General features: G+C 43.8%; 1 protein-coding gene across 8 annotated transcripts in view; it reads right to left on the reverse strand.

Moving 5' to 3' along the window:
- The window catches only part of NCOA7 (nuclear receptor coactivator 7), a 99,137-nt gene that overhangs the window by 27,178 nt on the left and 56,769 nt on the right, over nt 1-15,190 (reverse strand). For all 8 annotated transcript variants that reach the window (XM_075414112.1, XM_075414113.1, XM_075414106.1 and 5 more), the window contains 3 exons: nt 3,146-3,225; nt 2,161-2,268; nt 652-753 (listed from right to left, as the gene is read on the reverse strand). In XM_075414112.1, coding sequence (XP_075270227.1) covers nt 652-753; nt 2,161-2,268; nt 3,146-3,225 — 290 coding nt within the window. The remainder of the gene's footprint in view (nt 1-651; nt 754-2,160; nt 2,269-3,145; nt 3,226-15,190) is intronic.

Below are 15,190 nucleotides of genomic sequence, written 5' to 3' on the forward strand. Positions count from 1 at the left end.
TCTCTCCGTTTCCCTTTTCATTAGTAATGGATTTGAAATGTCTAACTTTAACATCAGCAGGTGGACAGCTAAACTCCCTAAAACTACCATCTAGAATCGCCACGGCTTATCACCCTTTTAATGAAAATGAAAGATCAGCTATGCCAAGGCCTTTCACAAAGATTAAATCCAGCAGTCTAGTCTATATAAGACAAGTCAATATATGGGTACCACCGTTATAAGCTTAACAGAAAGAAACTGACTGCTCAGACTAAACTAACAGCCTCTGTTCTCAAGGATCCCAATGAAGGATCAAGGCTCTGGAATGCAGAGCAGTGTAGAAATCTCCAGGGTGAAACACTAAATAATTCTTCATATTTAACCTTCTACTCTTTAAAAACTATACCATTTTGAATTGCTTTGACACACCCTGGGCCCAACTGAACTTGTATGGGGTTTCTACGCTTAGACAGAATTCCCTTAATTTGGAACATTGTAAAGATACGGTAAATTTTGTAGTACAGCAAATTAAAATTAACTTTACTCAGTACATTACACACAAGGTCTGAACTGTAATCTCAAAAAACTGCTAGTTATACAACATTGAATCTCAGCTTCAGAATCAGAAATTATTTTGTGAGTTTAAGACCAGTGAATCAATGTTTGACTTACAGGGAGCTTATCATATTCAGCATCTGATGATGAAGGAGAAACAGGGGCACCAGGACTGAAAGAAGACAGCCTTGCAGCACTTGTTTCTGGCACAAAGAGAATCTAAATACAAACACATATGTCCAAACAGTAAGACACAAGCTTTAAAAAGTTATTCGCTATAAATACTATGTTCTACTAGACAGACAACCCAATATTGATCACTCGTGATTGCAATGCACTCCTTAACAACTACTTAGTCCTTCATAGGTAGTGATGGCAGGGCACATGCAGATCTAATTAACTACAGGATCTAACTCTACATCTTGTTTTGCAGCACCAGCAAGAAAATAAAACATTTTCCACAGAATGAGAACCTCCTTTTTTTTCCCCAATTTACAATCCCAGGTTGTCTTGCAACTATCACAGCTTACAGAACAAGTAACTGTAAAATGACTATTAATAGTAATTAACTTGTAACAGCAAACTCTGATCCAAAGAGAAGGCCATTGCTGAAGATAGGGCATTTTTAGTGCTAGAAGTTTATAACACTTCAGTATAGGTTGTCTGTTTCCAGAAACATACTTGCATCTCCAAATATAAGAAAATATTCTTTCTCTGAACCAGAATTTTAGCATCATGTACAACATTTAAAAGAAAAAAAAAAACAAAACCCTGCACTAATACAAGCGTATATAAAAATACAACGCTTTGTTTGAATTTCCACATTCCCTCACAGTGAACATCTCAGATTTTTAGTATAGCAGTACTAAAACTGCAGTACAGCTTTGGACCTCCACCCCAAATGAAAACACAGAGTCATTTGTTGCAAGTGTCAGAGCAAAGAAAGGTACTTCCAAACTTGAAAAACTGATCATAGTTTAGTTTTAAACTGAAAATGTTCAGAAAAATAAAACCATTTTCCTTATGCCAGCTTTTGTCTGCTGGGTATTCTTAGGCAAGTCATGCCATCTCTTTGTGCCTCAGTTTCCCCATCTGCAAACCAGGACACTTCAATCTCTTCATGTCTGTGAAGCAAAAGTAGAGATCTGCTCTTCATGAACCAGTGGTTAGCCTTCACGTTCGCATTTCCATTACCTGACTTTCCCAAAAACAGCCTATCTCCCATCTTACAGGAGACTGACTCATCCCCAACATAATGGCAAACAACAATTTCAATTACTGTATCTAACTCTGTAATTCTTTAATGCATTATATATAGCATTTATCTAGGCTTCCCAAGAATCCAACTCTTGCAACAGCTACATTACCCTCTTGAGCTTCAGAGTCATCTTTAAGCTTTAGTGACAGCAAATAAATAACAAAAGTCAGATACAGCAATTACAGAGCTCCCCTGCAACTCCAAGTAACGATCTAGAGAGTTCCCCTTTGAGGGATTTAAATTACTGTCCATTATGCTTGTATCCAAGTACCTAAAAGATATGTGAAGTAGTACAAAGCTTTTACATACACAGCAAATTATCAGGTTTCAGGTATAAAAAAAACCCACAACAAACATAAAAGATTTACCTGGCCTGGCACAATCGTCTGCGTGAAAAGCTTATTGAGCTCCACCAGCTTGTTTGGGGTGATGTTAAACTTTAATGCTATGCTGTTTATGGTGTCCTGATTTCCAGCCTGAAGAAAGAGTTGAAGCTTAAGATACCACAGTGAACACATTCAGCACACCAGCTGAACTAAAACCATCTAACAGACTATTTGCAGTGAAGAGATCTGATGTTCTCAACACACCCTCTGTTTAATAGCTTACGTGATAAGCCAGTATCAATAAAAAGAAAAAAAAAAATCTTCTCTCATACTATACAGTACATAAAACGGAGAGGTGTTACAGACTTCCCTCTCCTTTTCTCACAAACCTTTAAAGCAGCACCACCTTATTTAGAAGCAGTCTGGCAAGTGGGGAAAGGACACGCACTGGAAAGCTCATTACACCTTCATCAGCCGCAGCACGTCCGGCATTTGTGCTGTTCCCAGCTGGGACACTCGCCCTCCACAGCCGCTCTGCGTGATGGAGCACGGGGTGCAGCCCCCGCTCAGGGCCCCAGCTGGCTCAGACCGGGACTTTCTGGGCAGAGCTGGTCCTTTGAGCTGCGGCGGCAGCACACTGCTGCCCTGCTCCGGCTTAGAGAAAGAGGTCTCGCGTCATCTCAGGACCTGGCACGGCCCAACCACTTGACGACCTAAGCAGCACCGTGGAATGGAAGTGTCTTTCAGCATAACAAAATCTATTGCTCTACTGAAGAGCTATGGTGCAGAAGTAAAAATAGAACTGGCAGCTGCGAGAAGAGGCAGAGGACCTGGGTTGAACAGTGGTTCAGGACGTGAGCCTAGCTCTCCCTACACATTGATATTTGGAGCAACCCCTGCTGAGATAGGTCCAAACTGCAGCCAGTATTCACTTCGTGCTTTCAGTTTTGTGCCACTGACTCCTTCTCAACCTCAACAACTCCACTTCCAAAAAGGAGACATGAACAAGGCACACACCAATACTTACAGTATATTCTATGGTACCATGGGGTTTCTGAGAAACCATTTTTTTCTCTTTCTTCTCATTGGTTTTGTTTTGATTGTCATCTAAAGAGAAAAAAAATTATTGAAGTAATTGCCTTTCAAGATGTTTGCCTATCAACGTGTTTTGAAAGAGGTCTACAGGACGTGCAAATTGCAGCTGTGAACAGGAAAAGGACACATCAAAAATAACTATTAGGCCTTAAAATTGCATTGCAAGGCAAGCAAAACTTCATCAAGTACAGCAGGTTTAGTAAGAATTCCAGGAACTCTACAAGAGTAATGCATACATGATATCGTATCAATACATAACAGCTCCCATGTTTTTCTCTGCGATTCCTACACAGTTCAGCAGTTGGACACAAGTACTTTGTGTGCTGAGCTGCTATCAAGGCCGAGGTAGAAACCAGCAGATGAATGTACGCACTGATACTGCATCGGTACGACCACAAACACTGGTTAAGCACCACCACCAGTAAGTCGTATTTAAACGCTATTTTAAACACCGAAAGTAAAAGTATGCCAAGAGTCCTGCAAAACACGCATGCACACGGTATGCAGCCAAGGATCAGAAAGCATAAAGCTTGTTCGGAAGGCATTTTCCATCAGCTGCAGTACGCAGAAAAACTCCTCGCGCTCGCAGAAATCCCTGCGGGAGCTGAAAGGCAGGCGTGAGCAGGGCAGCCATCCCCAGCTCTCACCACGGCAGAGGGTGAGCGAAGCCGAGGACCGAGTGGGGAGGATGCCAGCGGCCCAGCCAGCCCCATCCCTGCCCCCGTGGGGCTCGCCCTCCGCACCCAGAGCCAGGACCCGCATACCTGGAGGGAGCGAGGGCGGCGCGCAGCCCCAGCTCCAAGAGCGGGGCCGGGGCGATGAGAGGCCACGCATGGCTGCCCCGCTCGCCCAGCCCACTCGCCCCCGGCCCCTTGGGAAGGTCCCGCTGCCGCCGGCCGAGACGGGGAGAGGTGAGAAGCCACGGCAGGGCTGGGGCCAGCAAAACCAGCAGCCAGGGCCAGGAGCGGGGAGACGCTGTCCTCCTGGGGGGACCGATCCTGCGGTCCACGCCGGCAGCTGCGGAAGGAGCTCAGGGAGGAAAGGCTGGGGAACGGCAGCGCAGGGCTTCTGGCTCGCATTCAGGCTTGGCCACAGCCTTTGCTGTTCGCCGAGAGCAGGAGGCAGGTAGTAAAAGGAAGGGCGAGGACTCGCCGGCCCCACCGTAATGTACACAAGCAGGAAGGAGGGGCCCAGGAGCGGCTGCACCTGACCCTCCCGCCGGCCCATTTCCACAGCAAGAGAAACGCCGGCCGGCGGCTGCCTCAGCGCCTGCCGGGGGCGACACCGTCAGAGGCCGCCTCCGTCCGCCAACACAGACCCGCAGGGGCCCCGAGCACACACGTCCAGGGCGACGCTGGCTCTTCTCCGACAGCGTTTCGGAACAGAGCATCACTCGCTGATCTCAGACGTTTAATCTCCGAGACTGGAGGCCCACATATAAAGCTTTTAGAATTAGCATTCTTGCCACCTTTTTCTGACCATTTGTATTTCCACAATCGTCACGCCATCTTCCCTTGATCAAAGTCAAAGCGGTCTGTGGTGAAGGATGGAAAAACGGGTAACGGCAACACTAGCAGGGCACAGGATTACACCATCAGGAACACAATGCCAACACGACAGATAAAGCAGTGGCAAATAGTAGATGTTTCCTTAACCCATTCTTTACAGAATCACAGAATGTTCGGGGCTGGAAGGGACCTCTGTGGGTCATCTAGTCCAACCCCCCTGCCGAAGCAGGGTCACCTACAGCAGGCTGCACAGGACCTTGTCCAGGCAGGTCTTGAATATCTCCAGAGAAGGAGACTCCACAACTTCCCTGGGCAGCCTGTTCCAGTGCTCCGTCACCCTCAGAGGGAAGAAGTTCTTCCTCATGTTCAGACGGAACTTCCTATGCTTCAGTTTGTGCCCATTGCCCCTTGTCCTGTCACTGGGCACTACTGAAAAGAGCTTGGCCCCATCCTCCTGACACCCACCCTTCAGATATTTATAAGCATTTATTAGGTCCCCTCGCAGCCTTCTCTTCTTCAGGCTGAACAAGCCCAGCTCCCTCAGCCTCTCCTCATAGGGGAGATGTTCCAGTCCCCTCGCCATCCTTGTAGCCCTCCGCTGGACTCTCTCCAGTAGCTCTTCATCTTTCTTGAACTGGGGTACAACTTTAGGTACAACTGCCGACAGGGACACAATCCTGCCTGAAGAAACTCCCCCAGCTAACAATGAGTGAGTTCACACCATTCTGTGGAGACACCACTTCAGCTACCCCAGGATAACCAGAACCATCTATCACACCCATGCAGGCAAACAACCTCAGCTGCCTGCAACCTATCCCTGGAGAGAGACAACAAAGGTTTATAGGTAGACTTCATCTTTTAGCAAATCATTTGGTCTAGCTGGGAAAAGTAGACAAGTTTTCAGACATATTAACTCTTGCCTAACTCCGAAACAGCACACAAAGTAGGAAACAGTAAAAAATAATTACTTCACATTAACTCGATGTGCATCAGTAAGACCTCGGGGGGGGGGGTGTGTGTGTGTGTGTGTGTAAGAGATAAAAATAGAAACAAAGTAACCCAGAGAGATGGGGTATGGGGCAAGATTTTGTACCTGCTGAACGTGAAAAAGTTTAAGCCTGTGTGTGGATGGGAGGAATAACAACATGCAACACGAGCAGTTTCTCTGCAGAGCTTATGATGTTTGGCATTAGCTAAGCATTTTTGCTCCAAAGCTTTGTCTTTGGAGCTGGGATGGTGACTGAGAGCTGACCATGACAGCAACCTCTATGGCACTGTGGCACAAGACCACAACAAAATACTCTAGCAATACAGACAATTATCTCCTCTACAGCTTCCTACCTAGGGTGGTGTGTTCCTCCCTTTCACACCTCTCTTCCCCTGTGAAATACACTGTATTTTTCAGGTCCTCCTAAATGAACTGGCTGCCAAGTTTGGAGATTAAAAAAAATACTATCCAGTGAAAGTGACAACCTGAAATACCAATGTTGCAGAGAGATGTGTAATACACTCTAGTTCTCAGCTGACAGGACTGTGGGTCTGTTTGTTTAGTAGGGTCCCCAACATAACCGTGGTGCAATACAGAAGAGTGAGCTAGATGCTCTTGCTCACGCACAGCTGAAAACCCAAAACTGTACAGACGAGTGAAAGACTACAAGATCAAAAGACAAGCTAGTATTAAGCTTAGACTAAGCATAATACAGTCCTCCTTTTGCCAATAAAGGTTAATAAATCATAAATAATCTCAACAATTAGATGGCTTGCTTTTCTTTCACATCTGTGTGCAAGAATATATGTTGTATAGCCTGTTTAACTACAGGCTAAAAGAAGTAATCACAGACTGTGAACCTACCTGCCTTCTGAAACCAAAAATCTGACACTTTTGTTCAGATACTTTCCTCTTCCCTCCCTTTGTTTAAAATCCCACCAACAAGGGGTTCTGGACACCATACTTACACTGAGCATAAGTGCTCGGCAGGCTTTGACAATTCCAAACCACATCATATAACTTTGAATAGTGGAAAGTCTTAACTAGTCTATGATTTTAATTGTGCATAGAAAGATATAAAATCCTAAATTAAAAAATTCAGACCCCAAGATGAAAAAATTCTAATGAATCTATTAAATCTTACAGGTACTGCTAATCCCACTTTACTTAGCGAGGCCAAGGTCACAAGCTATGCCCTACATGAAAGGTTACAGTGGAGGGGGTGGAAAGCTTGGCAAAGCAAGCAAACCACCATAATATACTGTTTCTGCAGTTCCCTTATCCTCTTTCATTTCTCCTTCAGGAAGCCAAACGTTTTCTGACATGATCTGAAGGCAGCTCTAGTAGTCCCAGAGGCACCCACAGCATACACAGGTGTGATAAGAGTCCTCTGTAACCACATTTCTTTCAGACAGAAGCAGACAGAAGAGCTGCACGTTTCCACAGGTTTTAAAATTAATGCCACTGCATACTTTTTGAACTTGGACATTTGCTTAATGCTATAGTGACTCATGGTTCTGCCAGCCAAGTTTTCCTGCACTGCACGTACACTGAGGATGGGATTGTACAACCATGAGAACTGACTAGGTGTTAACGCAAATTTGATCACACCGCATTTTTAGGAAAAAGGCAGAGTGGGTGGACTGAACCTGTGATTTCACGGAAAATGTAAAATACCTCCCCACCTGGAGTCTTGCACCCAGCTCTGGAGCCCTCAGCACATAGGAAAGACATGGACCTGTTGGAGCGGGTCCAGAGGAAGGCCACAGAAATGATCAGAGGGCTGGAGCACCTCTTCTAGGAGGAAAGGCTGAGAGAACTGGGGTCGTTCAGCCTGGAGCAGGCGCTGGGAAGACCTTACTGCAGCCTTCCAGTACCTGAAGGGAGCCTACAAGAAAGCTGGAGAGGGACTTTTTAACAGGGCATGTAGTGATGGGACAATAGGTAATGGCTTTAAACTGAAAGAGGGTAGATTTAGACTGGATACAAGAAAGAAATTTTTTACACTGAGGGTGGTGAGGCACAGGAACAAGTTGCCCAGAGAGGCTGTGGCTGCCCCCTCACTGGCAGTGTTCAAGGCCAGCCTGGATGGAGCTTTGAACAGCGTGTTCTAGTGGCAGGTGTCCCTGCCCATAGCAGGGGGGTTGCAACTAGATGGTCTTTAGGGTCCCTTCCGACCCAAACCATTCCATGATTCTATGAAAATAAGAATTATGTAAAAATAGTAAAATTAATGAGCAATGAGAAGAACACCACCAAGTGAGAACTGACAAGAAAATACAGGCCTATTGAAAATGGATAGGTCTGGAATGGAAATTTTTCTGCCCTTATTTATATATTTATACCTAACTCTGTTTCCTAGCAGACTGTTCATGTTTCATTTTGCCATGCTATGGGAAACCTTAAAAAAAAAAAAGAGTCACCTAGGAATAATTTGGAAAGTAACTACTGAAGGAGTACGACAAAGAGGTCAATCGGTTTATCATCGAAAAGTCCTTGACGCATGATAGTAGAATTACACCTCTGCAACTATGTAAACAGCTGTATAAGTAGATAGAACAGGTCAAGAAGCATGCACAGAATCCCTGGCTGCTCACACCGACGTACAACGTGCCACTGCAAGATGATACCATCACCACCAACGTTATGGACTAACCTGCTGCCAGCTGAAATCAGAGCAAGATTTCTCAGTGCTGCACCTGCCTGGCAGCTCCCGAGCCATCAGCTAGGTTGAGGTCTGGTAACAGCAGGAATGCTGAAGTAAACAAAAGTCCAAAGGACTGACCTGTTCCCACACCAAGTAAACTCAGTTGCCTGAGAGAATAGAGGCAATGGCATACTTGGACCAAAAGTCCATTTTACTCATTAATCTCTGACTTACCAAACACTTAGGCGGCATGCAAATAGAGAAATTTTTTGCAGCATGCACTAAACTGCCCAGTCCTTTCAAGACCTCTGTACCAGTCCCATGCCAATGAACCCCACAGTACCATGATGTGCTACATAAATCAGTGCTTCCTTTCTTGTACTTTATACTTGATTAATTTCACTGAGCATCCTCATTCATGTTATTTTAAGAGTGAACAGACAGTCCTTATTCACCTTCTCCATACCATTCACGACGTCATGGATTTCCAACATCCTCTCTTAGTCATTTCACTTTTTCAGGCTGCCATACTTACATAGTTTAGACTCTTTCCTACTTCTCTGATCGCACAGGCTGTCCTCCTCATTAGTTTTTCTTCTCCTACTACATGCTTTTTGAGATGGACAGAGGAAAACCAAATACAGATTTTAAGATGTGAAAAAAACCATTAATTTATGGAATGACATAATGAGGGTTTCCTTAAAAACCTACGATACTAGTCATATTTTTCCACATTGCTGAGAATGTCGCTGCTGTTTTAGGACATTCCAGTCCTACATCTCTCTGACAGATTTGTTAGAAGAAATAACACTTTATTACCTCAGTCTAGCCAATCACCAGGACCAAGGAGTGAAAACCTGAAGGTAGTTTACAAGAATCTGAAACACAATAAATTCAGGGTAGAACACTTATCTAGAGTAACTTAACCAGAGTACTGATAAGAAATTAAGCAAGCAAGGCTTCCTGGAGTAGTTACCTTATCACTGAATGAGCCCTGCTAACAACTCTTGACAGGGATGAGTACAATAAGTACCACTTAAGTCCTTCTAGTGAGACACAGAGACCTCAAGAATATGAAAGTCCTGCTTGAGCTGGTAGAGGAGGAAGAAGGAAGACAAATCAGTTTATCTGAACAATTTTTTCCATTTCTACTTTCTAGACTGGCATTTTAACAACCTTCAGCAGTGCTGTGATGTGCAGAGTTGTGTACAGGATGATCTGTGTCTCCACAAGCACCTTTCTTGCTCTTCTCATGGCTCTCAAAAGTGAAGCTGAACAACATTCACATCAAAATTGTTACTTTTAAACAAAAAGTCTTTCTTTCAGCTCTTGTCAAGCGCAGATGAACCTGACCACCACAGGGACCGGATCCCTGTTCTGGGACACCCTCAGCCCACTCTGACATTCCAGCACGTCCCAGAGGCCACAGCAGCCTTCTAGGAAGAGATATTATGCCAGCCCCACTCGCTCCTTTAGCCAGCTGCAGCTGCAGCAGCTGGGGTGCACATCCATAAAAAGGTCTTTTGGCCCATCTGATCAGACCTATTCGCCTGAGGAAAAGGCAGTAAGTTAGACAGAAACATTCCCTGCTCAGATTTGGGTAGTGGATTGCTACAATGTTAAAAAGCGAAGAAGAAAAAAAAACCCAAAACCGAACAAAAAAAACCCGCAACATCCCACCATCTCAGGTGTCTGTTTTTCTGTGCTGCTTCCCACTTTTCCCACTGCCTCCTGCAAAGCCCCCAACCTTTACTTCTGCATATTTTTCTTCTACTGAATCATATTATCATTTAGCTTCCTCCTTCTCTACTGCTGAAGTCACTTGAAACAAAAAGGCAGCTGTCACCCATCACGACCACACTTGCGGCTCCGTCATCAGTGAAACTTCTGCCATAGGAAAATAGCAATTCCTCCATCAGTACAAATCCAAGCACATGATTCTGAAATATCTATGCCTTGAACAACTTTTCTCTGTTCTCGGTAAAAATCGATTGTGATTCTTCACCAGTTATTTTCCAAGCATCTCTTTCAAAGGAATAAAGAGACCACCAGAAAATACAGGGCCTCAACAAAAACTGCAAGCAGTTCAAAGACTTGATATAAAAAAGGTAGTAACTCCTCCTGCTATAAACAGATAAGGTATTTTAAGGCACATTTAAATAAGAATTTGGCTACTGATATTCATACAATATTCATATACTTCAGCTTCTACATGAAAAACTGCAAATACTTTCAAGGAACTGAAACTCCCTCTTTATTTACTCCTTCCTCCCCAAAATCCAGCTTTATCTCCTTTGCAGAGGCACAAAGCAATGTGACATGTTACATGATCAACACTTTTTTACGACCTGAACATGTTGCACTAAAACGTGAAGTGACCCTTTCCCACCACAGTCGAAGCAGAAGCTACTTGAGCTCAAGAGCAGAGTCAATACTGCTTATGTAGAGGAAAGCATTTACAGGATGAACCAAACTCCCCCATATGCAAATAGTTGAAAGAAAATGAAAGAATCATGTATCAAGAATCTTTTGATTTGGGTTTAGTGGGTGCAATAGGAACAAAGCCCACACAGCTACCAAATTGACTTTAGTGAAGGTTCAGTGGCCTAGAAAATCAGTTCAGTAGCTTGCTTTTAAACATAGTTTACTTTTAAGCGTAGTTTACTTAAGACAGAAAAAAAGTTTGCATGTAATGCAGTACAATTACACAAAAGATATCCAGGACTGAAGTTTCAAGAGACTTATAAAGCTAGACCACAAAGAAGTGTATGGCTTTTGTGCACTGGATTCCTTCAATCTCACATTATTCAGCAGTGACAGTGACACCCAATTCTTCTTCAGGGCAGACACAGGGGTATGGCTTCATAAGCCAAATTAATACCTCCTAAGAGGAGAGGAGCTGCTCTCTCCTCATATCTCTTTCTGCCTTGGACTCTGCCTCTCATCTGATCCCACAGAGAGACTACTCAACTGATTAAAATAATCAATTATCTCAGTAATTTGTTGGTCTAGTGAATTGAGTCATCTTACCTTGAGGTCAGATACATGCCAGTGCCAGTTCAGAGGGAGGGAAAAAAATGTAGTTCCAAGCAGTAGTAGAAAGCACAAGTCCTTCCCGTTCAGCAGCAGCAAGGTGTTAATGCACACTGTGGAACATCAAGCTCTTCATAGCACTCAGCTGCACTGTGAAACTATTGCCTAAGAAAACTATAGTCACCAGACATACGAACGTAATCTACAGCTAGCCTGAGCCACTTTAAGAAAGAAATTTTAAAAAGACAACAATTTCAGACGTATGAAACCTATTTATTACTCTTAAAGATCGTGATGGACAACCAGAAAGATTCAGATGGCATAAAATCACTAAGTTTTAGCAACAAATAGGTTGGTTGACAAGAGAGCAGTAAGAAGGAATAACAGATCTCAGAGGGAAGGAAGCCCTCGTCAGTTTTAAAATAGAGCTTGACCAGTTTAGTCTCCATAAGGAATTATCCAACAACTACTATTTCTAAGGAATTATACGACTGTTACTATAGCAGAGAACAAGACCCAAGATACAAGCAGCTCCTCTAGCACCATGAATAAATCAGTAATATAAGCATCATGGAATTACAAGTTATATGTCCTAACAGCAGAGTTAATCTTGCTCCTATTACCTTTGCATACATTTTATAGAGTGCTCTTCACCATGAATCACATTCGTATGTGAGGTTCTAACCTGAGCAACACTATTTCAAAATGCAACAGTATACAATTTGGATCTATCTATATTATTGTACAAAAACAAGTTTTCAGTTCCTCGTTTCTCGGAAGTTTAATTTTTTGGATTATGGTTTAGAACAGTAAATACTTTCCTAGCTTTAGTGTCTGCTCATCCTACGCTAATCTGATAACTCTCACCCCATCCCAACCTGCCTAATCCTCCCCGGGGCAAGGCAGCATTTAGCCAACCTTGGTGTCAGCACTGAGGATGACAGAGGGGAGGAGGGGCAGGGCAGGGGGAGAATGAGGGGATGGGAATGAGGAAGGGTAGGAGTGTCTGAAAAACACAGCTGAAGCAGTTGGGTCCTAACTCTGTTCTTCCATTTAGAACAGGACAATTAATTGTTTTCTCTCTTTATTACCAGTCCTATGTCTGATACATGTCATCGCATTTCTTTTTCTGAAGGTTGTCTTTAGTGCCCGCTGATGCTGTCTGGATACAAAGATGTGATAATTTTAGCCTTCCATTCCACAGCCAGGTGTCCTGCACACTCCTGCACATAGTCAAAGCAGCAGCAAAACAAAAGGACATCTTGTTACACAAAGCTTTAAGTGTGACATTCTAAAGGAAATCCACAGAAAATCTCAGATGAGAAAAGAACTGCGAGTGCTCTCCTGCACTCTGCGTACATGATCTAACTATACTTATTGTGGAAATACTTGTAGCCATGTGTTTATTGTGGTTCTGGATAGCTGCAGTGAAATGCTGACATGTCTGTAACAACTGGAAGGGATCACCATTTCTGTGACAGGAGCTTATTGTGACTACTTCACCAAAACTGTGGGCTCTTCCTTATCTACTCTACGTTTACCATTAATAACTGTCTCTCTCCACTGCTATTTCACACCAACCTCCAACAGCCTATCTAAGATGGACTTGGGAGCACTTTGTTCACCTGAGCTATTCACAAGACAGACCAAAACCCTACTTCACATCAACACCACCTTAGATTAGTTGTTGTCAGCAGCCAAATACCGCATCTTCAGCTAAATGCTTTATCCTCCTTCAGAGCAAAAGCTTATGAACCACATTTATCAGCCATCTGGCCTGCAAGCAATGGATATCTGCTACCTAACAGCAGATTAAATAGCTACCATCCATGAGATCCACAGCCACCAGGGAAGTAACTACACAGTGTGCAGGTACACATGCTATCTTCAGCCCAAGAAGAGTAACAGCCAAAGGTAAGATGCAGCAATAGAAACTTCAGCATGGGCTGCTACCAACCTGTGGGTATGCACACAACAAGAACCCCAGAACTGCATTATTGTGTCCTCCAGACTGTTGAGCAACAGTATGGTCTAGTTACCAACCAGCATGGTTAGAATTATACAAATACACAATGTTAAGTCAACCTTCCACAGAAATACCAACTTGCATAAGAGTATTCACAGCCTCAGCATCCAGAAACCTCCTCCCCATCCCGAGTTTGGCTTTATGCACATAAAAGAAATGCACAGACTCAAGATCAGAAGCTGTTCATAACATCTGTTGTCACTTCTTCCAGTTTCTAGTTCAAGACCATTCAATCTACCCCAAGATCCTTGTGTTTGACAGTCTGCTTCTAAAATATCCTGTTCTCCTTGTGTATTTGCATAGGAGGAAAGACTCTCGTGGGTGCACTGATAAAGCCAGGTGGAGCTGCAGGATAAAATATATTCTGTGCTTTGCCAGATTTACCAGCCAGTGGGGGTCTTAGCTGTCTTACCACATTGCAACAGTGACCATTGACTTAAAAGTCTACACCCCAAAAATAGCCAGGTGAATTACATGAAAAAAATAGAACAAATTACTTTCCCTGGTTTTCTTTAAAATCAGGGAGAAAAAAGCCTCTACCTTTCCTGTTTGATAAAGACAGCAATAAAGTATCTGGTAAGTGCTCCCTTGGATAGCATTTCCCCCCATTATTCACTGCGTGTGAAAGAGCTTTTCTGGCTAAGTTTGTCACCTGCAGATGTATACTCCATGCAGGTGCTTGTGCTGTAACTCATAAACTGGATCAAACCGCACAGCATAGCTGAAGTACGTCAATCTTCAAACATGATACAGAAATATGCTGCATTACTGGGAACTGCAAGAAGAAAGCCACACAAATCCTTAGATCAGACAGAGAAGGTTGTTCTTTTTTTCCGTCACTTGCCCGGATAAGCTGTTCAGACACTTGCTATCTAACTGCGTGGTCAGGAACTCTATTCTTACGCAAATTCTACATCCTGTTTTCAGTTACTGAAGAAAATCCAGGTACAGGAAGGAATGCTTTCACACTGTCTTTCTCAGGCCTCTGCTGGATGGAGTTCATTCAGGTTAAGTTAAGAAACAAAATGGTGGGAATGAGAAAAAGCAAGACTTCCATTAGGAAACACTAAAAATCCTCAACATATAATTTGATCTGCACATTGTTTGGTTGGTTGGGGGTTTTTTTAGAAAAAACACCAGATACACATTTCATACTAAGCAATGCTTAGAAGACAACTCTTTCACACATTAACTAATTTCTTCAACGAGTCTACCTTGACAGTGACAAACCCTTAATGCATCTGACTCTGTACAGCTACCCCTGAAAAAAGACCCAGCATTAGTCCCCCTGGAGCAGACGGGATTTGGGCACAGCTCCATGAGCAGCTTAAACCAACCTGCGATGAAGCTGTTGCCAAAAGGGGCAACTCCACAGACCGTCTTCCTAAAGGCATTCCTGCCTCCAGCCCTGCACTAGCTGAGGTCTCCAGGTGTCTGCCGAGGGAGAGCAGCTCCTGGCAGCCTGGGCTGGCAATGGCTGAAGGCTGGGACTGGGATCACCCAGCTGGGCTCAGGAAGAGGAGGATGGGCAGCACATCCTCCTTTACCTGGAGCGTGGACACCTTAGATGATTGGCTTAAACTGTTTATGAAACCTTACACTGGAAGGGATATGTTGACTGTCAGAGCTAGTTCCAGGTTTCTTATACAAAAGGTGGAGGTAAAAAGGGTCAGTGATTATTTCAAGAGATGAGGGGATGCAGAAAAAAAGGTTCAGTGAATTTTTACTCACTTTGGGTCTAAGTAGGCTCAGGAGCATTTTGGACATGGATGGAT

Source organism: Opisthocomus hoazin, chromosome 2 (assembly GCF_030867145.1).
Source record: "Opisthocomus hoazin isolate bOpiHoa1 chromosome 2, bOpiHoa1.hap1, whole genome shotgun sequence".
Lineage (NCBI taxonomy): Eukaryota > Metazoa > Chordata > Aves > Opisthocomiformes > Opisthocomidae > Opisthocomus > Opisthocomus hoazin.